The 24,831-nt window shown below is 46.7% G+C and overlaps 2 protein-coding genes across 4 annotated transcripts in view; both read left to right on the forward strand.

The window, feature by feature from the left end:
* The first annotated feature begins 937 nt into the window (after nt 1–937).
* BLM (BLM RecQ like helicase) lies at nt 938–22,273 on the forward strand. Of its 3 annotated transcripts, XM_044444911.1 has the most exons (22): nt 938–1,067; nt 4,409–5,082; nt 5,785–5,944; nt 7,313–7,404; nt 7,742–7,874; nt 8,315–8,395; nt 8,483–9,015; nt 9,448–9,639; nt 11,080–11,198; nt 12,206–12,319; nt 12,872–12,970; nt 13,068–13,216; nt 13,711–13,817; nt 14,458–14,618; nt 15,112–15,307; nt 15,609–15,799; nt 16,052–16,187; nt 16,411–16,610; nt 16,878–17,070; nt 17,714–17,836; nt 21,256–21,457; nt 22,034–22,273. In XM_044444911.1, exons 1-22 carry the CDS (start codon nt 970–972, stop codon nt 22,188–22,190), a joined length of 4,110 nt encoding a protein of 1,369 aa, XP_044300846.1. In that variant the 5' UTR covers nt 938–969; the 3' UTR covers nt 22,191–22,273. The 3 variants fall into 3 exon arrangements, with proteins under 3 accessions (XP_044300846.1, XP_044300847.1, XP_044300848.1); XM_044444912.1 differs by lacking the exon at nt 12,206–12,319; XM_044444913.1 differs by lacking the exon at nt 938–1,067 and having other exon boundaries at nt 4,944–5,082; nt 5,790–5,944.
* A 1,439-nt stretch (nt 22,274–23,712) lies between these two features.
* Nucleotides 23,713–24,831, forward strand: part of WDR76 (WD repeat domain 76) — a 10,473-nt gene continuing 9,354 nt past the window's right edge. The window contains exon 1 of the mRNA XM_044444871.1: nt 23,713–23,814. Within this exon, the coding sequence (XP_044300806.1) occupies nt 23,713–23,814 (102 nt within the window). The remainder of the gene's footprint in view (nt 23,815–24,831) is intronic.

A 24,831-nucleotide genomic window follows, 5' to 3' on the forward strand; every position in this document is an offset into this window, starting at 1 on the left:
CGCGTCTCGGCGCGGCGCTGCCGCCGCGCCTGGGGGCCGCGGGCCGTGCCGCCCGGCCTCCGCTGCCAGCTCGCGCGGCGCCTGCCTCTCGGAGTTCGTCGCGCCGGTGGCCGCACGCGGCGCGCCGTCGCCGCCCCGTCTCCTCAGGCGCCTCGCCGCCCCGGCAGCCCTGTGGGGTAGGCTGGGCCGAGTCTGGGCCTGCCCCACAGGGCTCCGGCGCCGAGCTGGACACGCACCCGGTCCCCCGAGCCCCACCCTGCGCCCTTGACCCCGGCACCGCGCTGCCGCTGCTTCGGCCCTGCCGGCCGTTGTCGCGCTTGGGGAGTGGCCATCGCATGGACGCGCTTTGAGCTGGAGCGGCGTTTAGTAGTGGTTGTCATGCACCCCGCTTTCATGAAGTTGATCTGCTTCATGGAAATTATGCGTTCTCTGTGCTCTTTTCGCGGCTGAATTTAAGTGAAAGGATAAGGTTGGATCTGCTGTAACGGTGGGCTTAGGGTCTTAGGTAATTCTTAGCGCATGAATCGGGAGCACTTAGATGCTATCTTTATATATGGGTACTTTGCTTACTATTTGGCTTGGCTTTTTTAAAACCTATGCACGATTTCTAGAAAGTTAAGAAAGGGAAAGATTCTGGGTGCCTATGGACTTGATGTTGGAGACACTGCCCTATGTGGTGCTTCTTTTAGGCTGCATGGCATCCTCAGCACCATTTTACTGACTGGAAAGGTTTTATCCTTTCTTTTCAGTAGTAGTGGGACTTGAACTACCTGCCTCTGTCTCTTGGTCTGTACATAATCCTAGTAACTGAGACAAAGGATTTAGATTGGGGAATGAAGTAGTGATCAGTGTGACCCATGCTCTCAATGTGTCACTGCCCCCCCCCTTTTAAAAGTATATCTTTGTTTTAAAGAGGTGAAATTACATCCTGTGCTTTCCCCCCTTCTGCTGCAGTTTCTTGAAATCAGTATGGCAGCTGTTCCACAAAACAACCTTCAGAAGCAGCTCGAACTTCATTCAGCCAAAGGAACCTTAAATAAGCTGACTCTTCTCAAACATAAGGCTGTGTAAGTGTTGATCGTTTATGACTTAATATCTCAGACTGTGTATAGTTGAGCTATGGTAGCTGGTCTCGGTTATTGAGCATGCATAGAAACACAGAAGCAGAGTAAGTCAGAAGGGATCTGCTGGGCCATCGAGTCTGATCCCCAGCTCCATCCGGCTCCGCTCACGACATGCGCACCATGCACATGTCTAGCCTGTCCTTGGACACCCGCACCGATGAGGCCTCAACCCCCTCCTGTGGAAGCCCATTCCACACCCTCGGGGTCCTAATTGTCAGGAAGTACTTCCTGGCATCTAAATTGAACCTCGGTTCCCTGAGCTTGACTCCACTGGAGCGCATCCTGCCTTCCTTTGCAGGGAAGAACAGGTCTCTGCCTACCTCTGTGTGAAATCCCCTCACATACCTGTATGTCACCAACATATCCCCTCTGAGTCTCCTCTTCTCCAGGCTGAAGAGGCCCAGTTCCCTCAGTCTCGCCTCTAGGTTTGCAGGGGAAGCTTAGGTTTGCAGCTTCCCCTGCAAACCTAAGACCCATCGCGACCCCATGGACAACATTCCTCCAGGCCTTCCTGTCCTCTACCATCCTCCATAGTCCACTTAAGCTCACGCCGACTGCTTCAGTGACCCTATTTAGCCACCTCATCCTCTGCCATCCCCTTCTCCTCTTGCCATCTATTGTTCCCAGCACTGGGCTCTTTTCCAGGGAGTCCTTCCTTCTCATTAGGTGGCCAGAGTATTTGAGTTTCATCTTCAGGATCTGGCCTTCTAAAGAGCAGTCAGGGTTGATCTCCTCTAGGACTGACCGGTTTGATCACCTTGAGGTCCAAGGGACTCGCAGGAGTCTCCTCCAGCACCACAATTCAAAGGCCTCAGCCCTTCGGTGCTCAGCCTTCCTTATGGTCCAGCTTTCACAGCCATGCATTGCAACTGGGAAAACTATAGCCTTGACTATACGCATTTTTCTTGGCAGGGAGATGTGTCTGCTTTTTAGTATGCTGTCTAGATTTGCCATAGCTTTCCTCCCAAGGAGCAAGCGTCTTTTAATTTCTTGGCTGCAGTCCCCGTCTGCAGTGATCTTGGAGCCCAGGAAAATAAAATCTGATGCGATCGCCATTTCTTCCCTATCTTATTTGCCAGGAAGTGATAGGACTGGATGCCATGATCTTAGTTGTCTTAATGCTGAGTTTCAAGTCAACTTTTGAGCTCTCTTCCTTCACCTGAATCAAATGACTCTTTTGTTCCTCTTCACTTTCTGCCATGAGAGTGGTATCATCCGCATATCTGAGGTTGTTGATATTTCTCCCAGCAATCTTAATTCCAACTGGTGATTCATCCAGCCCCACCTTTCTCATGATGTGCTCTGCATATAAGTTAAATAGGCAGGGCGACAGTATACAGCCTTGCCGAACTCCTTTCTCAATTTTGAACCAATCAGTGGTTCCGTGTCCAGTTCTCACTGTTGCTTCTTGACCCGCATATAGGTTTCTCAAGAGACAAATCAGTTGGTCTGGTACTCCCATCTCTTTAAGTACTTGCCACAATCTGTTGTGATCCACACAATCAAAGGCTTTAGCATAGTCAATGAAGCATAAGTAGATGTTTTTCTAGAACTTCCTAGTGTTCTCCATGATCCAGCGTATGTTGGCAATTTGATCTCTAGTTCCTCTGCCTCTTCAAAACCCTGCCGGTACTTCTGGAAGTTCTCGGTTCACATACTGCTGGAGTCTAACTTGTAGGATTTGGGCATAACTTTGCTAGCATGTGAAATGAGTGCAATGGTGCGGTAGTTCAAACATTCTTTGGCATTGCCCTTCTTTGGAATCGGGATGTAAACTGACCTTTTCTAATCCTGTGGCCACTGTTGAGATTTCCAAATTTGCTGGCATATTGAGTGTAGCACATTTACTGCATCATCTTTTAGGATCTTGAATAGCTCAGCTGGAATACTGCCGCCTCCACTAGCTTTGTTGTTGGTAAGACTTCCTAAGGCCCATTTGACTTCACATTCCAGGATGTCTGGCTCGAGGTCAGTGACCACCCCATCAAGGTTATTGGGGCGTTAAGCTCTTTCTTGTATAGATCTTCTGTGTAATCTTGCCACCTCTTCTTAATCTCTTCTGCCTCTGTTAGGTCCCTGCCATTTTGGTCCTTTATCATGCCCATCTCTGCATGAAAAGTTCCCTTCATATCTCCAATTTTCCTGAAGAGATCTCTGGTCCTTCCTGTTCTATTGTTTTCCTCTGTTTCTTTGCGCTGTTCATTTAAGAAGGCATTCTTATCTCTTCTAGCTTTCTCTGGAATTCTGCTTTCAATTGGGTGTATCTTTCTCTTTCTCCCTTGCCTTTTGCTTCCCTTCTTTCCTCAGCTATTTCTAAAGCTTCCTCAGACAGCCATTTTGCTTTCTTGCATTTCTCTTTCTTTGGGATGGTTTTAGTTGCTACTGAAAAAAAATATTTTAGTCCTGCTTTTTTAGTGGTGCCTGTAGTATTGTAAAAACTGATCCATGAGGATGGGGAGGTCAGAGAAATGTTTGTTTGTTTATTAAATTTATATAAAAGCTGCCCTATTAGCATTAAGCTCTCGGGGCAGCCATTACAATAAAATCAATAACATCAGTAAAATAAGGCAGTTACAAAGTTATAATAAACATTAGCAAAATAAGGCAATATATACAATCAAGCAAAATGTAAGTAATAAATTTAATTAAAAAGTTAAAATTAAGACCAGTGTTATCAATAAATAGGGAAGAGACTATAACTGCAGTTTAAAGCAACTTTTCTGCTGTTACCATTTTCATGCCATTTTCATATCTGCTTGGTCCATAGTGCATTTAGATTATCTGTTACGTTCTACTCTGTCCAGTAGCCAGAACTGCAGGTGGCTTACAGTGTACCTTCTGTGCTAGTAATGATTTGAAATTCGTAATGAATGCTTTATAATGCAAGTGCTGGTCTTAAAATGAAATCACTTAGTTTCCAAATAAGTTTGTGCTTGTTTGCTTTCCTGGAGCAACAAATGAGAGGCTCCCGGAGTTAATTCTAAGCCATTTTAGTCCACAGTGAAAATGGAAAGTAACCTTTGTAATTTTAAATCTAAACAAGTTACAATGAATAAGTGATCTGGAATGAGAGGTCGAATTAAGAAATTTTCTATATTGTTTTTCAGTATTTGTGTGTAACATTCAAGTATTTGTTTGAAGTGCAAAGAAATGTCATAGGATAAGAAATGTTGATACAATGAATAATGCAAGCTAAACCTGGCTTGAGTTTACATGTTGTATCCCACTGTTAGATGAATGACTACAAATCTAAACCAGTTGCTTGTTTACTTTGATTTTTGTAGGGGTTTTACTTTCAAAAAGAAAACCATTATTGATAACAGTACACCAGTGCAAAATTCAGGAGGGACAAAAGATGTGGCCTTAAAGGAAAAGGATATTAACTCATCCTTGATAAAACCAAGCGTGTCTTTCTCTGGCACTAAGGATAAGCAGGCCAAAATTGGTAGCCACTTTGAAAGAACTTTGAAAGATCAAAAAGGAAGAAAAAACCATCCAAATAAACAACTTTTGGACGTTCTGGATTGTTTTGTGTCTCCTGTGAAAGAAAGAGTACCGGGCAATGAACAGAGTGGCTCCCACTTCCCCAGAGCCGATCTTGACAGCTCATACAAGTCAGATATTAATACTGATGACGTTTGGAATGACTTGGATGACTTTGAAATACCTGGGAAGCAAAAGCCGTTGTCATTTTCCAACAGTCTGTCTGTTAAAACTAGCAAGGCTTCAAGGAAGCTGAGTATATTTACCAGTAAGTCATCAAAGAATGAAGCCACAGGTAGAGCTAACCAAGAATATAATGAAGACTGTAAGAACAACAGAACTCTGATGCCAGGCAAGGAACAGAGCAGTGAGTTGGTCATCTGGATTGATTCTCCAACAGCTAGCCCCCGAGATAATGTTCAGGAGGAGACTTCTGCAGAAATTCTCTCCAGTGGCAACAAAGAGTCTGCAAAAGGTAAGCAGCCAAGTGTTTCCGTCGTGGCATCGTCTCTTGCCTAAGACGGCTTCTAGAATAGCTGCGCTGCGTTTGCTGCAACAGATTAGCATGGGCAATAATTAACACTTGCTTTTAACAGTGTGGAGCAAAACTTTATATATAATTTTGCTCCTACATGGATCTTTCCCCACGATATCCTTCGTGGAGTTGAGGGCAGTGTTCTCACCCAGACTGTGGGTTAGGTTAGGCTGAGCGAGAGCGACTGGTCCAAAGGCGCCCAGTACCCTTAGTAACTGAACGGGAGTTTGAACCTGCCCCTTTGCTGTCTAAATCCTACGCTGTTCTTCATAGCAGACAATGCAAATTAAAAAGGAACAATTTTTGAAAACTGAGACATGCGTCCTGGAGGTTAGCATAACTGCATGGGAGTTCTGAACTACCTCACACAGTAGCTTAATGTATATCATGAGATGTGAAAGACGTGGAAAGGCATTTTCAGTTGCTGTTACAGAGCTTTGCTTTTTAGGGAGCAAGGGAAGGGATGTCAAATAAGAAATGTTTTTGCAAACCAAAGGATATGTGCTTGTTTCCTGCTAGAAAACCACCTACTCAGGTTCCTAGTTAAGCAGGTGAGAGTTTTTGTGTCCTTTTCAGTGGGCCTTTTAATACCATATCAGTCTTTGTTGAGTAAAATACTTTGCTCTGTCTTGCTTGCTAAAGCACAGAATGATACTGGCTTTGTGTTACCGGTGAATGAGAAGCAAGAGGATGGGTGCTGTGATGCGGTGGCAGACTTGGAGGAGACGGAGGACTATGTAGACTTCATACAACCTTCTCCAGAGGAAGAGGTGCCTTCTGCATCATTTTTAAAAAGCATTAGGTATGACGCTCTATTCGCCTCTTCTCTTCAGGATTCTCCTCTCCAGCCTCAGCTTGCTGTTGCACTTCCGGTTCCTGTATCACAAGCCCACTGCTCTGTCTGAAGAGCCTTCATCTTTTCTTAGTCCCTTGAGGGCGAACACTTGCTGCTGTGGTGCTCTCACCTTTTCTTCCAGCAGGGCTACTGGCTTGCCCTTGGTGCGCGTGTAGCCCATGTTGACCTTCGACAAGAAGACCGACATGGCAGAGACGCTGCCGGCCACCACCACTGGCGAGTCTGGGTCCATTCTTTCTGCTACCCTTCTGATTCTAGCTTGCTGGCCCTGTCCTGGGAACCAGTAATTCCCCCGTCTTCCCTGAAGGTTAAAAACACAGTCCTACCAGGGACTGTGTGCAAAGAAGCCACCCCGAGGCTTTTTGCGAACGGGGCGGCATAAAAATGTCCTAAATAAATACATGAAGAAAGCAGGGAGTGGGAGGACGAAGGTGGGGGAAAAGATTAGGGAATTCAATATACAGTGGTACCTTGGCTCACCAGCTTAATCCATTCCAGGACTCTGGTCATGACCCAAGTTGGTCGTGACCCAAGTCAGATTTCCCCATAAGGTTCAATGTAAATAAGGTTCATCCGTTCTGTAACTATTTTTTTAATCAGAAAAATTTGAAGCAAAGTGACAAACAACAAAGTGACAAAGAACAACAAAGTAACCAAGTCCTGTACAGTACAGTGGAGAACACTAACCTGGGGGGGGGAGGTTATTGTTTTGAGGGAGAGACCCCCTCCATAAGACTCTCCATGGGGAGATCGCTTTCAGGGGTTTCCTCTCTTCTTTGTCTCTTAGCTGCAGGGTCAATTTTGGTGAAGAATCTGTCTATAATCACTTGTTTTTTCCTGCACTGCATAACCCTCTGGAAATGAGAGACCACGTTATCGTTCATCAGGTTCAACACTCTGTTTGTTACAGTTATGTTGGGGTGGTGCTTCTCAAAGAAATCCTGGCACTCGTTCCATTTTTTCATAATGGATTGTATCATATCACTGCTAACCTTCCTCCTTAGCAAGTGCCTTCTGCTGCTCACTGGAGTTCAGCAAGTTCTTCTGTTGTCAGCTCCTCTATGTCTTCCCTTCATGAACACAACTGTGATCATGGCCATCTCCCCACTCCGGGAGGGGGTGGGGAGATGGCTACGATCTTGGTTGCCACCCAATGTGGAGTTTGCAACCCAAGTCAAAAGTTTCATGAAATTTTTGTTTGTGACCCGATTTGGTTGTGAACCAAGGCATCGGTGAGTCAAGGCACCACTGTATGTATCATATATTTGGAGGTCTTAAAGATACTGCCCTTTAGCATTGCAGTTATATTTTCAGTGAACCTGCTGCAGAGAAAACTCCTGAAGTTCTGGAAAACAGCTTTACAGATTCTGAAGTGTCCACCAGTGGAAGCAACAAAGAGCAGAAAGGTAAACAAAACAGGCCTGCAAAGATATTTCTTCTGGGCAGACACAGGCTTCCTGTAGACTTGTGTACAGTGTTGGAGCTGGCTAAATCCCAGGGCTGGGGAACAAGGGCTCCAGAGTCTGATCTTGTGTGTCACGTGAGGTGGAACCGTACTTACCTCTTTCCCTCTCCAATCATAAACAGTTCCCTAAATAAATTGTAAAACACTTAGCTCCAATGCTGTCTAGCAAATTAGAATGTGAAGTGTTGGGACTTCGCTGATCTTGAAACAGGCCAACTTCAAGTTGTTGGGAGACTATGATGAAAGGGGTATCCTGACTATATGATGTTAAATTTCAGGGACGGACTTAACTTTGGAAGACTCCCTCCACAGTGTGATGGCGAGCATCTGTAAACTGGTGGATTCCATCCCAGAGAGGGAGCTGAGGTCATTGTCATGTGGGAAGGAGCTGATTCAACAGCGAGATTGCAGGTCTGTTGTGGGAAAAGATCAAATTTTCTTACAATAAGAAAAACAATCATTTAAAATAAGTGTACGTGGAATGTGTGACCACGGGTGTTTGTAGTAATGCAACTGTCAATAGAAACAGCTATGCAGGAGCCTCAGAACAGGTGGGCAAATATCCATGTATCTGCCGTCCGTAGGTGGCATCACAATAGCATTTGCTAAGATATTAAAAACATTGTTAAGACCCTTAATTCGTTGTTTGGTAAAAGATGGGCAGTTCTTTTTCTGGTATTATAATATTAGTATTTTGGCTGTAGAAAATGAACTTAGCTTATGATAATTTCTATACAGCAGGTAAATAATTGAGTAGAATGTGTACATAATTAAATCTTAAAGAGCCTTTTATGACTAAATTTATCTGTTCTGCGACTTTCCCCCAAAATTTCAATTTTTCTTATTTCCAGAAAGAAACTGCTAAATGACATTTATGGAAGAGGAAAGGATACTAGTACATCTCTGAGTACAAACAGCAGGCTTTATTCTGGGTATGATGGTTCTCTGGATGGTGGCATTTTCTTTCAGCTGGGGAAAAATTATTTCACTAGCCCTCACGGAGAAACTCTTTCTTCTAGACAACGGCGAGTTGCTGCTGGATCCTGGTGCGACCATTCAACTCCCTCCTTTGTACCAGACACGCAAGACTTAAGTGAAGCTTGGCCATCTGGTTTTTCAGAGCATTTTGCTGTGGACGGTGATATCTCTGCAGTGGAAAATTCAGTGTTGCCTTTTTCCAAAAGTGGCACCAAAGAAAGAAAGATGGAACAGAAAGGTCGGTTTTATTCAGAGATGGATGGAACAACTTCAGGGGGGCAAAACAAACTCTGCCTACCTGAAAGCACTCTGGGAGGTGAGCACTCCTTGGCGACGGGAGAGGAGAACTTCGCTAATGATGATTTTGACATTGATGACTTTGATGAACTGGATGATATGCTTACTAACTCAACAACTGAACAGTGTTCCACAACTCGCCACCAGCTTGTGGAGGCAGTGCAACCTTCCAAACCGTTCCTGGAAAAGAACTCCCCTATTGCCAGAAGAAACGGCCGCCTTCCTCATCCTATTTATCCCCAGGCAAACTGCTCTGCATCTGCCAAGATTTCCTTTGGTAAATTATGCTTAATCTTAGAATTTCTTTTGCTGTGGGAAGAAACTACCATGGAAGGTACAATGAACTGATCTGACGCAGGTATTGTGGCGTATCCTGGGTGTTGCCCTGGGCAGGCCTTCCCACGCACAATCGCTTGCTGATTCACAATGGCTAGGCAGTGGTTTGCCTTTCCTTCTCCCAGTCACACTGTCCTTGCATTTGTATTCTGAAACCTTTGAGAAATCCGACACTTGGTTTGCTGCACAGATGCCAGAAATACTTCATGTTCTGTTATTGATAGACTTTAAGATCCGGTCCTGCCAATCTACCTATTCCGCTGAGCATGTCGTGCTTTTACAGATAAATTGAATTGACATAAAGGACTTGGTAAAGCACTGGAAAAGGCTAAAATCATGTCCAGCCTTCTAATAAGGGTTCCTCTTCTCCTAGGCCCACTGTTCAAAAATCCACCTTCTGGAGATCCAGCATTAGAATGCTTCGGAGGCTTCACGTTTCCTCATTCGAACGAAATGATGAAGATATTTCACAAAAGATTTGGTCTGCATCACTTTCGGACCAATCAGCTTGAGGCCATCAATGCCGCTCTGCTAGGGAAAGACTGCTTCATCCTGATGCCCACAGGTGAGCGTGGATGAGGGTGCCTGCCCACCTTGGGAGTGTGTGTGCAGTATGAGCTAGCCTGGCACCGCGTGGGATTTCCGAGGCCGTGGAATGAGCGAACGGTGGGGGATGCTCGTGGCAAGGTGCCATTCACAGGGAGGGACTTGTGCATTATGGACACTTGGTGTGCCTTTTGGCAGTCGAGACAGCTATGGAAGAGTGAAGATCTGGGTGAATAAATGGGCAGCAAGAGGGGTGGGACCGAACTGGTCACAGGGAGGCACGGGACAACCGACATGGGATAAGTGGGCTTGAAGTGTTCCCTCTGGTCCGCTGGTTCTGTGCTTTTTGTCATGAGAGCCAGTGTGGTGGAGTCGCCAGGGCATGGCTGGGCCGGACCTGGGGAGACCTGGACTCTGGTCCCTGCCTGGCCTGAAGTTCACTGGGTGATTTGAGGTCAGTCATTGACTCTCGACCCCTTGCCCTCAACGGCCTGCTTGTAAGGGTAAAACGGAGAGGAGGATCGTGTACTCCCCCTCGAAGGGAGCCCCTAGGCTTGGAGGAAAGGCAGCTTATAAATTAAATAATAAATAGATACATTTTGTAGGATTGAGCTTTGCTTATAGGCAAGGCATGTGCACACACAAGGACATCTCACAAAAGCCCAAATCCAAATCAAGTTTATAAAACATGTTTATCCACTCTGACTAAATGGAATCTGTTGGATTTCTTCCCTTGTTGATTGACTGTGTCTCTGTTGATTTGCTTAGCCACATGTAAATGCGGCCAACCACTCCTCAGCCAGGTGGTTTCCAGCCCTGTTCCCGGGCCACCTTCTGGTCTTTTAAGTAGAGGGGTTTTCAGTCACAGTCCTATGCATGTTTCGACGCAAAAAGCCCCACCACCCCCGGCTTCCCTGATGCAGCTGTGCTGGCTGGACACTCCCAGCAGTTGTAGGACCTTTTTTTTTTTTTTGGCCTGTGCATCTCTTGGCTTGTCCCCTTAACGTCCTCAGTAAGCCACTTCAGTCAAAGTGTCAGTTATAGACCTATTCAATAAAATAAATGTATCCTTTGTATAACAATCAAAGGCACAACTTTTTCAGAATTACTGTTTTAAAAAGTTCTGGTGAGATTTCGCTTTCAGACAAAATTTCCTATTTCAAGACAGGAAAGAGCCGTGGACAGTGCAATCTTGCATTGCAACTTGTGTTTGCAGTGTTCTGCTTGGAGTGGTAGCGTGTGGAAAGTTTGGAATAGTTATCAGAGACGTCAGAAGGAGCATTTTAGCTGTTGGCCAACCTCCTATGTAAGCCGTCCTGAGATTTTGAATAATAGGACATCATACAAAAGCTTTCAATAAATAAACAAAGTAAATATGACAACTTGCATCTGCTTAGTGTCCACGTTTTGGGCAAACTGTCCAGCTAACCTTTATTTTTCTGTTTGATGCTTTACTCAGGCGGTGGTAAGAGCTTGTGCTACCAGCTGCCCGCCTGTGTTTCCGTGGGAGTCACCATTGTCATCTCTCCCTTGAGGTCGCTGATCATAGATCAAGTTCAGAAGCTCACTGCAATGGATGTGAGTTCAGGTCCACGTTGCCTCTTCCACCCTAATTTTCTTGTTGATGTAGAAAAGGTCAAGGTTGTGTCTTGGCCGTGCCTGGAGCCGCCATGGGCCAGGGCAGTGCTGCCTTTTTGCTTTCGTGTGAATGTAGAACTCCCACTCCCTGCACAGATACTTGGGCACTGAGATTTGGATTCAGGTTGATCTAAAGTGCTTGGATTTAAAGCCGTTCAACCCTGTGTGTAATGATTTAGTTGAGGAAGTGCAGGGAACGATGATCAGATTTGCAGATGACACAGATGTGGTTGGGACAGCTAATACCCTGGAAGACAGAAAGTAGATTCAAGGTGCTCTTGATAGGTTGGAGGACTAGGCTGGAAACAACGGGATGAAATTCAGTAGGGACAAATGCCAAGTTCTGCACCTAGGAAAAGGAAATCAGATGCATCTTTCCAAGATCAGGAATACTTGGCACAGCAATTCCACAAATGAGAAGAATCTTGGAATTGTCATAGATCACAAGCTGAGTGTGAGTCAACAATAAAATATGCCAAGAATATGATATGATCGCCCTTTTCAAGTAAAAGTGTCACAAAGAAGAGGGCCAGGATCTCCTCTCAACCATTCCAGAGTGCAAGAAGTGGAATAGGGGGGTTAGTTCCAGGGAGCCAGATTCTGGCTCAACATCAGGAAGAACTTCCTGACTGCGAAAGCAATATGCCCATGGAGCCAATGGCCTAGCGAGGTGGGGGGTCTTCCTCACTGGAGGCATTCACGATGCAGCTGGACAGCCGTCTCGGAGGGATGGCTTAATGTGGAGTCCTGCACTGAGCCGGGGCTGGAGCTGGTGGCCCCTTCCAGATCCACCAGTCCATGATTGTGTGAGAGGGTGCCTTTGCACTCGTGTCCTGCACGTGAGGTTCTGCCGGGCAAGTGGGTGGCAAGCTTGGACAGAATGCTGGGCTGGGTGGATACTTGGCGAGGCCCAGCCGCTAATGGTCCCGTGGTCCTTCGTGTTGCAGATACCAGCTACTTACCTGACGTGTGATAAGACTGATGCTGAAGCATCCAGAATCTATATGCAGTTATCAAAGAAAGATCCCATCATAAAGCTCCTCTATGTCACTCCAGAGAAGGTTTGTAGGGGGGCTGAGGTGCCGCCTGGGGGCAGCCCGCAGGCATGTCGTGCACCTGCCGCAGTCAGAGAGCTGGGTGATGGAGCTCTGGCTCCTGCTCTGGCCTGAAGCCTGCTGGGGAGTTGCGCAGGTCTGGCTTAGTTCTTGGCCAGCAGTCCAAGGCCATCAACCATGATTTGCCGCTGGGCTACGGCTCTGGTTCGTTAAGCAGAGACCCGTCAGAGTTCCTGTTCTGCACATAGCGCTAAATGAGCCATGGACAACAGGTCTGGCTTATGAGAGGTAGTTTGGTATTGGGGCAAGCCTTTTTGCAATGACCAAATAAAGGTAACTTTATTCTGAGAGGCCTTTCTTGCTGACCAGCCAGTGTCTTGATGATACCATGCTTTTAAGACTTTGCTTTTCTTTAACTTTGTACTGTAAACTGGTCCAGAAACTGCTTGGCCATGAAGCAGTATCCAAATATTGTATGAATGAACGAACGAACGAACGATTCTCTGAAACAGCTGATCCTCTGAGATTTCTGACTTAATTGATACGCATCTTCCACAGGTCTGTGCGAGTGGCCGGCTGATGTCCACACTGGAAAACCTGTATGAGCGGCAGCTGTTGGCACGCTTTGTGATTGACGAGGCGCACTGTGTCAGCCAGGTGATCTTTCCTCATTGGGAAATTCAGGGGTCACTAAACCAGTGGGACCCCACAGTAAACTGAGAGCAAAATATGTTTCACGTTCTCTTTCCGCTAGTGGGGCCATGACTTTCGTAAAGACTACAAGCGTCTGAATATGCTTCGTAAGAAATTCTGCTCGGTTCCTATGATGGCTCTTACTGCCACTGCAAACCCCCGGGTGCGAAAGGACATCCTAAATCAACTCGAGATGCTTCAGCCGCAGGTGTAAGTTTGATCTGAACTCAGGGTGGGGCAGATGGCCCTCCGCCAGCCTTTTGCAGGCCCGCTTGCATCTCACCCATAGCGCTAGCCCCATATACCTTTCCTCAGGAAGAATGTGAGGGAGCAAAGCTTTTCACACCCTGCTGTCCCTTCCGTGTGGGGCAGTGCGCATCATGTACACCAATGGCATTGCTGCTGCCGTATCTGAGCAGCCGTCAGAGGTGGCAGCGGTGATTCCTCTCACAGCTAATCCTGAAGAGGCTGTGCCTTGGCTGAGGACCCTCACGGGGGATCCGTCGACCCAGCAGGCCAAGTTGGGCTGCAAGCTACAGCATCCTTGCCCCTGATCTCGGGCACGCTGAGATGGGAAACAAAGTCCCCGGAGACAAATTTGCTGGTTCGAGTTCCGAATGGCTCTCTTCTCTTTATATACCTTTTTTTGAAAAGAATCACTGCATGTTTTAATTATGTTCTCCCCCGCCCCCCTTTTTTTTAAGGTTCAGTATGAGCTTTAACAGGCACAACCTGAAATACGATGTTTTGCCAAAAAAGCCCAAAAATGTTGCTTTGGACTGCTTGCAGTGGATCAGAAAATACCACCCATGTGAGCTAACTTCCTTTCTTCCTCCCTGATCCTTTCTTATTCATCTCAATTGGATTTTGTAAGCCTATGTTTCGTGAAAGGATTCTAAATTGGAAGGAAATATTTGACACTTGGTTAGTGACATATCCAGAAGCTTTAATTTTTGATGTGCTTTGAAGCACGTCGTAAGCCATGCTAAAAACGTCCTGTCATCATGAGCCACGGAATGGTTGCTAGGAAGTTAGAGTGAAGAAGCCCTGGTTCAAATCCTGCTCCGCAGTGAACCTCGTGGGGTCCTTGGGCAAGTCACTATCTCAGAAACCAGACCGCCATTGCAAGTTGATTTTATGAGTAAAATTGTGGAGAGAACCTCATGCACATGGATAAAATAGGAAAGGGTAAAAGGGAATGTCACCTAGCACTTTGAGCTCTTTTGTAAGAAGGGCAGGGTGGAAATGTGTAAATAACGGAGCATTGTCTGCTGCACCGTTTTCATGTTTGTTTATCCCAAATACTAGACGGTTCTAACTGCCCTGAGGGCCTTTTCTCTGGCCAAAAGTAGAATTAAAAATCCAAGCGAATGGGATGCGAAGGCATATGAAAATGCGGTTGCCATTGTTAAGCGGCTGAGTTGCCTGAGCCTTATGCTTGCGTTTTGCAGATGACTCTGGAATAATTTACTGTCTCTCACGGTACGAATGTGACTCGGTTGCCACAAATTTGCAGAAAGCTGGTCTTTCTGCCCTTGCATATCATGCTGGTCTCCCTGATAACATCCGAGATCTTGTGCAGCAGAAGTGGATTAATCAGGATGGATGTCAGGTAAAGTGGGTCAAATGTAAAGATGAAGGTAAAGAACACAAGCAGGCAGTAAAATCAAGAGGCACAGAACACTCCCAATGCCAATTTAAATGTTGATGATTAATCCTCTAAAGGAGAAATGTTGACTTTGTAGAATGGAAAATGCATTACAATGAAAACTCTTCACATTAGCACATCATTGATTGAACACGAGAGTGTAGTTTTTAATTGAAAAGAAGAAATTTAAAAAACCTGCAAAGACAGGGAAGTAAAATACACAGTGAACCAGAAGCAGTTTGCCCAAATGTGATGCAATAATTATTGTGGCAAAGCAAAGTGGTAGCGACTGACTCTTTCTAAATACGTTGCAGTCTTTATCTTATCCTCCTTAGCATTAGTGTGAGGTGAAGCAGAGAGAATAGTCAGGTAGCTGGTACTGAGTTTGTCACAAAATGGGGCAGTGGTGTCCAGCTTAACTTCAGTTGTACGAGAATTCTGTTTTGTTTTGTTCCAGATTATATGTGCAACCATTGCGTTTGGAATGGGGATTGATAAGCCGGATGTGCGCTTTGTGATCCATGCCTCTCTCCCCAAATCCATTGAAGGTTACTATCAGGAGTCAGGCAGGGCTGGGCGTGATGGAGAAATGTCCAACTGCCTCCTCTTCTACAGCTACAGTGATGTCACCAGGCTGAGGCGGCTCATTCTGAGTAAGCGTTCCTCTCTCAAACCTCCGGGTAAAATCCAACCGGTGTGGGCTGCACATTACAAAGTGAGGGCAAAAGAGGGCTTTAGCGCCTACCTTATACTTTCTTGTCCCCGTGTAAAGTTGCAGTCCTCCAATAGACAGTTTGCCTGCAAGTGCTATGACTACTTGCCGTTTACATTTTAGGCAAATAATTTCATACCAGGATGCCTGGAATAAATAGGACACGGTATCCAACCCTGGAATACTAGAGCATTGGCAAACTGTGAGCTGGGAGACTGGAGTACCCTTTTCCTGTGTTCTAGTGGAAAAAGATGGCAACCGCGACACGCGGCAGACACATTTCAACAACCTCTACAGCATGGTGCATTACTGTGAAAATGTAGTGGAGTGCCGGAGATTGCAGCTGCTGTCCTATTTTGGAGAAACTGGCTTTAATTCTAACTTTTGTAAGGAATACCCTGAAGTGAGTTGTGATAACTGCTCCAAACGGCAGGTACGACAAGTTCTTCCTAGCTTTCTGAAATGTTATTCTTTCAGAATATATTAATGAAATTCACTGACAATGACTTTCAAACTCTTTCTTTAGAATATTGGTCTTGGTGTTTGTTTTAGATTACATGTAGCGTTCCTAAACCATGAATTTAACTTGCGCATCTTGCATATGGAACAGTGTCCAGGCGAACTAACAGTATGTTGTCAGCCGTAGTGAAGCAAAGCTGATTTCCCTTCTCACGATTCTTTTTAGGAATATAAATTGAGGAATGTGACAGAAGATGTGAAAGACATTGTCAGGTTTGTTCAGGAGCATTGTGGTGGAAAGGCAACTGTGAGAAGACATGCTGGAAGATACACACTGAATATGATGATCGACATTTTCTTGGGTAAGTTCTAATATCTGTCACCGACGTTTGGTGTTGGATTGCCATAGGCAAGGACAATAAGCTCCCTTCTCTGGAGGTTGGACTTCCTCAGCGTTGAACTTTCAGGCTGTTTCCCACTGGTGGTTGAAGCTGCAGCCAAAAGAGGCAGAGACTGATGTCTGTATTCCTCCTCCTCCTCCTCCCTCTGTTTCAAGAAGGCGCAATCTGTCTTAATTCTGAACAGGCACGAAAAGCGCCAAGATTCAGTCTGGCCTGTTTGGCAGGGGGGCAGCATACTCACGCCACAATGCCGAGCGACTCTTCAGGAAGCTGGTATTGGACAAGATTCTGGATGAAGACCTGTGCATCACGGCTAATGACCAAGCAGTAGCGTATGTGCAGTTAGGAGAAAGAGCTTACGCTGTGCTAAGTGGCACTCTCCAGGTATGTAACGAGCAAATTTGGGTGTTTTAACCCTTCCTGAGGTGCTCAGTATTCTCCCCCAATATAAGTTCAGTGTTTTGAGCCTCAGCAAGAGAAATGAAGCTAGCAGTACGGAAATTTCGTGTAAAGAAAGGCCTTTGGAAGGAAAGGGACTGCATTGATCTGTTTCTACTTGTTCCCACAGTAGCTGTAATGGGGAGGCAACTCCACTTCAACCAATCGCTCCAGTTCAATAGTAGTTTTGTACAGTGTCCTTTCATTTCCCAGGTAGAGTTCTGTGAAACTGAAAGTGCCAGCAGCATTCGCAAGCAAAGGGCTTTGGTGGCCAAGATGTCCCAGCGGGAAGAAATGATCAAGAAATGTCTCTCGGAACTCATGGATGTCTGCAAAAATCTTGGGAAAATGCTTGGCATTCATTACTTCAATATTTTTAGCACTGCCACTCTTAAAAGAATTGCAGGTAATGTGGACCTTCATGGAAGAACTCACTAGATCATGTGGTTATTCTGTTCTGTTGCTGCCAAATCCAGTGTCATATTAAAGCCTAGTATGTCACTTGGGTGCAGAGAAATACAACAAACTGTCAACCTTAAAAGGCCATGAAGTACAAATACTCTTTCTCTCTTTGCTGTGAATGGATCAGTCTGAGAAATGTAAACATGAGAGATTTTATTTTTTATCATGTAGTATTTTAGAGTTTTAATTTTTGTGAACTGCCCTGTGAGCTTTGTCTAAGGGGCAGTATAGAAATGTTATAAACCTACAGTACTGCTTGTATTTCTTACTTTTTTTGCCTCATAGTTGGGCTGGATTCACTATCGAAGTGCATGTATTTGTAAATTGTGTTCTCTTTGATGCTCTGTTCCACTCCTAGTGCCTGGCAGGTGCCATGACTTAATTCCATTGGTAGGGAATTTTAGGACAAAACATGCTTGTAAGAGCTTGTTGTGTTCTCAGTATGAGGCTAGAAATCACATTCAGTGTTTTTCACGTAAAAGAAACAGCTTTGTGGGAAGTCCATTTGTTTTAACAGCGGAATTTTATTTGTATTATTTTTGCTTCTGCCAACTCAAATGTTGAATCTCGGCTGCTTTCATCTTCAGAGACATTGTCTTCGGACCCAGCAGCTTTGCTTCAGATTGATGGTGTTACAGAGGACAAGTTAGAGAAATATGGAGCAGATATAATTGAAGTGATGCAGAAGTACTCTGAATGGTCATTCTCAGGTATTTTGTGGCTATTAAATTCTGTATAGACATTTTATTTATTTAGGGTACATAGTCTTACACGTTTAGATGTTACTTCATCTGTATAGTTACACTCTGGAGGTCACACTCTGGACCTAATTTTATTGATGGGGCAGGAAGATAATGAGCTGGAAGTGAGGAACTTAAGTTTAACTCCTTTGTCATGGTCAGATCACTTCCTCGTGAGATTTGAGCTCGAGGCTGACTTTCCCCTCTGTAAGGGTGCGGACCCTATTAAGATGGTCCACCCCCAGAACAGTACGGATTCTGATGGGTTCCTGAGGGCTCTGGGGAATTTTCCAGTTGATAAAGCTGGTGCTCCTGTCAGTGCTCTGGTTGATTTGTGGAACGGGGAAATGGCCAGGGCAATCAACACGATTGCTCCTAAGCATCCTCTCTCACCCGGCAGAGCCCGTCCATCCCCTTGGTATACACCTGAACTACGGGCAATGAAGTGGGTTGGGAGACGGCTAGAGCGTAGGTGGGGGAAATCATGGGATGAATCTGACTGAACACGCTTACGAGCTCATTATCGAGCCTATTCTGTGACGGTGAGGGCGGCAAAGAAGAAATTCTTCTCCGCTTCCGTTGCCTCCTCACAGTGCCGTCCAGCGGAGCTCTTTTGAGTGGTACATGGGCTGATCCATCCTGGCCCTAAGAAAGATCCAGTGGCACCATCAAGAGCCTGCTGTGACCATTTTGCCCAGCATTTTAAGGAGAAAATCGCTCAGATTCGTCACGAGCTGGACTCCACAGTTGATAGGGTTCCATTATGGGATGTGTTCGGAGCCCCATCTGGTCCAACATTGTTGGATGAGTTCCAGTTGTTGCGGCCTGATGATGTGGACAAGGTGCTTGGACTGGTCTGCCCTACCACCTGCTTGCTTGATTCGTGCCCTTCCTGGCTACTTACCAAAGCCAAACACAGGATTGGTACCTGGGTCCAGGAGGGTATTAACGCTTCCATGAGGGAGGGCCGGGTCCCTGCTCCTTTGAAGGAGGCGGCGATCAGGCCCATCCTGAAGGCAGCATCCTTGGACCCAGAGGTGGCTGCCAGTTACAGACCAACATTCCGTTCTTGGGCAAGGTGTTGGAGTGGGTGGTGGCGGGACAACTCCAGGCACTCTTGGATGGAAACTGATTATCTGGACCCATTTCAGTCCAGTTTCAGACCCGGTTATGGTACTGAATCTGCCTTGGTCGTGCTGTAGGATGATCTGTGCAGGGAGACAGATGGGGAGTGTGTCCCTGTTGGTTCGCCTAGATCTCTCAGCGATTTTCGATACCATCAATCATGGTATCCTTCTGGATCGACTGGCATCTTTGGGAGTGGGAGGCACTGCTAGGCAGTGGTTCTGCTCCTATTGGGCCGGCTGATTCCAGAAGGTGATGCTGGGGGACCATGGCTCTGTACCATGGCAACTTTGCCGCTGAGTACCATAGGGTTCCATTTTGTCCCCCTTGCTATTTAACATCTACATGAAATCACTGGGAAAAGGTCATCAGGAGGGTTGGGCTGAGGAGTCACCAATACACTGATGACACCCAGCTCTACCCCTCTTTTACAACTAATCCAGGTGAGGCAGTGGCTGTACTGAACCGGTGCCTGGCCGAGGTAATGGGCTGGATGAGGGCCAATAAACTGAAACTCAATCCAGATAAGATGGAGGTCTATTTGGTAGGTGGTTCAGGTTTCCAGATTTTGGCCCTGTCCTGGACAGGGTTGCACTCCCTCTAAAAGACAGGGTCCACAGCTTGGGAGTGCTCCTTGACCCGGAACTGTCCCTGGGGGCTCAGGTGGTGGCGAGGAGTGCTTTCCTTCAGCTTCGGCAGATTCATCAGCTGTTTCCTTACCTGGATGAGCACTGCCTAGCAACGGTGACACACGCTCTGGTAACCTCCCGGTTGGACTATTGTAATGCACTCTACGTGGGGCTGCCCTTGAAGACTGTCCAGATACTTCAATTGGCTCAGAGCAGAGCCACCAGATTGCTGTCGGGGGCCGGTCATTATTCTCATATAACACCGGTCCTCTATCAGCTCCACTGGCTTCCAGTTGAAGCCCAGGCCCAATTTAAGCTGCTGGTATTGACCTATAAAGCCCTAAACGCCTTGGGACCTGGATACCTAAAGGAACGTCTTTTTCCCTACATGCCCACCTGCCCCTTCAGATCTGCAGTTGAAGCCCTGCTCCGGAAGCCCTCCTTGAAGATTAGGAGAGAACATACTCGGAGGAGGGCCTTCTCTGCAGTGGCGCCCCGCCTATGGAATGTGCTCCCTGGAGAGGTCTGCCTGGCGCCAAAGTTGTATGCTTTTTGGTGCCATGTCAAGACCTTTTTATTTTTCCATAATTTTAATGTTTTAATATTTTAACTATGTTTATGCTCAGTCATGGATTATTTATTAGGTTTTGACTTGTTAGCCATCCAGAGACCTGCAACGTATTAGACGAGGTTAAAAAAAAACCCCAAATAAATACATACATACATACATACATGGTTGCCATTGAAAAAACAGGCTGTGTGGGTGATCCCTTTGTAAGAATTTTTAATGTGCTTTAGGCTACTTTGAGGTATGCCAGAGACACCTCCCTTCCTACACAACACTGAAGTGACGCACACTGACATAAAGAGCTGTTCATACAAATTATGTATATGGCTCTCTGGTTTGGTAGCAGTTATATGGAAAGTGTTGGCATAGCTGAAGCAGTCCTAAAAACAGGGGAGCCCGTTCTCACATAGCAAGGTTACTCTCAGGTTCCACCACCACTGAGTTTGGCTTTCAGTGCTGGATTAGGAAGACTGCATCCTTCTCTTGCACCCGGTACATAGTCTCTGGCCTTGTCGTCATTGGTGCCATTGCAGAGGGGGCTTCTGGGATTGCTGGACTGCCTGGAGCAGTCAGGAAGAAAAGTATGGCAACCAGCACCAATTCATTTTGTCTGGACTTCATCAAAAATTGGGTCTGATAAAGGTGGGAAATAGCACAGGGTCACAAAGAGGTTTGGGGGTGGGGGTTAGGTGGAACGGAGAAAAAGAAGCAGACTGTGAAAAATCACCCTAAAGGAGGAAAAGGGTGTATAGAGAAAGATGCTAAGGTATATGGAAGAGAAAAAAGATGTGAAGGAAAAAACATGCAAGTGCTAAGAAAGAAAGAGCTTCCTGAGGCACTGAAGGTGATCCAAGAAGAACTGAAGGGCAGAAAAACCTCCCTTTTTTAACGGATGCTGGGTAGGGGAAAACATCCCCACCAAAATGCTTTTAGCTACCAAATCTTCCCAGTAAAAGGGTCCATGGAGAAATTGTTAGTCTCAGCGCAAAGGAAAAAACAGTGAGGTGGTTGCTGTTTGCATGCAACATCCATGAATGCAGCAAATTGTTTGGGCTCTGTCTCCACAGGGGAAGGCAAACCACTTCTAACCACAGACACTGATGTCAGCAGAAACTGCAGTGTTGGCGAGGCAGTGGAGGACATGTGCACAACATCTGGCTATTTCCAAAACGGAACAAACAAGGGAAGGAAGAGGAGAAAGGCACAGCCGTTCAGAGAATCGAAGAAGAAGAAAACCGGGTCTGGGGGTCGGCAGTCACATTCCAAGCGGTATGTTTTCAGATCCAAGGGGGAAAAAATCGTCATTGGTTTGCATGTTGCTAATGGGAATAAAACAATAATAAAAGATATTTTAATTAGTTCATTATGAAACACTGCATGGAGAGTAAATGGCACAGGGGCAGAGCACTTTTATGGAGAGCAGTATGGAATCATTTTTAATTTCAAACGACCTCGTAAAATAATTACTAACTCAACTATCAGGCTGCATGCACCTTGCCTGTTAGTGCAAAAAGCCATTGCTGGGTTGCTGATGTGCACGGCTGGGTGTGAAGTGTTGAATAAAATGCACGAAAATCCAGAAGAGAAAAACCTTTGGGAAGGGAAGTGTCTGCTTCTCAGCAGCCTGGGATGGGAGCCCATGTAAAACCTGAAATTGACAGTTTGGGTATTTTTCGTAATGTACGGATGAAAGTTTAATCAAACTGCACAAGTGTAGAGAATTTTCTTGTAAGTACTTTAATCCCATGAGACTTCTAAAACAATTGTATCTGCTCATGTTTATATAAATAATGTGATCAATAACACATTATTGCTTTATTTTTCTTCCTTGCCCGCACTTTCTAGGGGTTACAAAAATGACAGAAAGGCATCATCTAATTCCAAAGGTTCTACATCTGACATTCCTCTAGTCAAGACAGGAATTGGCCGAAGGCCTGGAATTATGGCACCACCAAAACCCCAAAACAGGCACTACCTTAAACCTACTTACTCACATTTGTAATGTCTTTTAAAACTCTTTGCATTTCCATGAATGGTGTTTACTATGTGCTTATTAAAATTGATCAAGTTATCTATTTTTCATAACTGTTAAGTGTGAGTAGTTTTTTTGTGTGAAGTTCCTTTATTGAAAGTTCAGGAAACAAAAACATTGCAAAACATGCATTTATTGTTTATCTATAATCACTTCCCCTCCCACCACTGGATGGAGTTACATATACTTAGAGCAGGGGTCCTCAAACTACGGCCCGCGGGTTGGATACAGCCTGGCAGGGTCATTTACCCAGCCCACCTCAGCTTTCGGACTCGTTCAGAGAAAACGATCTCCGAATGAGTCCAAAAGTTCTGAGCTGGTGCAGGCATACTCTGAAACTCTTCCAGTTTCGGAGACTAGCAGAGAGCTGGCGCACACGCCAAATTGTAACAGCTCCCTTTGACTGTGCGTGTGCCGGCTCCCTCTGCTAGCTCTGGCTGGCTCCTGCTGCTGTGCTGGTCTTGCCAGCGTGAATTGTGCACACGCCGGCTCGTCCCCCTGTTGCACGCATGCATTGGCTCTGAATACAGAGCAGGAATACAGAAGAGAGGAGGGTGGTGGGAAGAGAGAAATGAAGACACTAAAGATAGAAGGTAAGAAAAATATAATCAAATATCCCTGTAACGTTCAATGTAATAGGGTTAATCCGGCGTTTTTTTAACCACAGAAATATGAGCCACATCCCGGGCTGCGGGCCAAGCTGCGGCTGCCTCGCCGAGGCCGGGGGTGGATGGGCGGAGGCGGAGCAGGAGCGGGGCTGCAGCTCCTGCGGCTCCACCATGGTCTTCTCAGGGCAGGCCGCGGTCGAGCAGCTGCCATGCTGCTTCCCCGCACGTCCCCCATGGTGGGGAGAGGCGGGACGCGCCCTGCTCGGCTGGCCACAGCCTCGTCCCTTGCCTCCCCTCGCCTCAGCCCGTGGAAAGCAGCCATTACCTCTCGGCCAGGGGAGCCGCCCCGTGCTCACTGCTCCCGCTCCCGCTCCCGGGGCCAGGTGAGCGCCTGTGAGGGAGGCTTCCTCTGGCTCTGAAGCAGGGCACCCTCGTGTCTCCCCGTGTCGCGCTCTCCCTTTCGGCGGGTGGTGCGGCCTCATCTTGGGCTTCTGCTGCAGCCTGAGCAAGCGGAGCAAACATTTTTTAATTTAAAAGAAATATACATTACACAGGTCTGAAAAAAGAAAAACTCACTGAATAGTCACTAAGTCCTGCAACCTGGGTACATCTTTACAAATTTTATGTAGAGACGGACTTGGGTTGCAGGTCCTAGTGGATATTCAGCGAGTTTCTCTTTTTTTTAAAGCTGTTTTATATTTTTTTAAATAAAAATCATTTTTAGCAGATTCAGAAGTTGCTCCCCTCCATCTCTCCTCATTTTTGCTCATGAAAAATAAATTGTAATGCAAATTTTGATGTAGGATGCCACACGTCATGTATTTCTATGGGTGTGCACTGATGTTGAGTGCAGATTTATTAGTGCCATTCGGTTGCTATTGGAGATGGCGGTTAAAACAGGTGGTGTGGAGGCGACAGATCGCTTCATTGCCGCCTGTCCATCGCTTTCCAAAAAGCGATCCCCTGTGGATCACAGTACAACATATGTAAATGAGCTCTGTGCTCATGATGAGCTCATGATTGTTCTCTGCAGAAATGGTCCTCATCGTATCAGTTTTATACTCATTCTGTTGCTGTGGACTTGTTTCTGGGGTGTCACCATCTCATTAGCCAAAAGCAGGCCCATACTTCCCACTCAAATAGTAGTAAGTTTACGTTGATTAAAATTGTTCATTTTAACTATTTTTCCTGGTTTTTTGCACTACAAATAAGATATGTGCAGTGTGCATAGGAATTCGTTCATTTTTTTCCCCCAACTATAGTCCACTCCCCCAAGAGCCTAAGGGACAGTGAACTGACCCCATTGGAAAAGTCTGAGAATCGAGTCTCAAGTCCCTCAGGATGTAGGTTGGTTCTATAACAGTGACAGCAAGCAGGTGATCTAGACTTTGCTCGCACCCTCCCACCAAGTGCCATTTTATCAGTATGAGCATTTATTAGTAAACGGTGGCCGAACGGTCTCTTCATCGGCCTGGCAGAGCCGGTCATTTGCACAGTTCCACACTGCCTGATCCTCGCGGGCCAAGAGGGAGCGCGTTGTTGTAATCTGATTTAGAGGTTACCAAAGCACGGCTATTGAAGCCAGGCCACCCCGGCCAGGCAGTGGCACCACCAGGCCACCCGCCAAAGCCGGTAGAAGGTGACCTGAGCCCCCGCGAGGGTTGCGCGACCGAGGGGCGCCCCCGAGCGGTGAGCCTGCTCCCGCGGGGCCGTGTGACCGCGACCAGAACAGGCCGAGCCGCCTCCAGCTGGCCAGGGGCAGCACCCAGCAGCAGCCTCCCGGGGGAAGAAGCCCGGGGCTCCAGGCGCTCGCCCGCCCCCCGCCGCGGCCGCAGCCGCAGCCGCAGCCGGGCCCGGCCTGCCGCGGGTGACGCGAGGACGCGAGGCTGCGAGTGGCGGGACGCGCGCACAGCGGCGCCCGGCGAAGGACCGCAGGCAGGCGCGCGCTCAGAAGGGGCGGGGCGGGGCGGGGCGGGGCGGCACGCCTGCCCCGCCCCCTCCCC

The sequence above is a fragment of the Varanus komodoensis genome, unplaced genomic scaffold (assembly GCF_004798865.1).
Source record: "Varanus komodoensis strain SLA01 unplaced genomic scaffold, ASM479886v1 scaffold46_1, whole genome shotgun sequence".
NCBI lineage: Eukaryota > Metazoa > Chordata > Lepidosauria > Squamata > Varanidae > Varanus > Varanus komodoensis.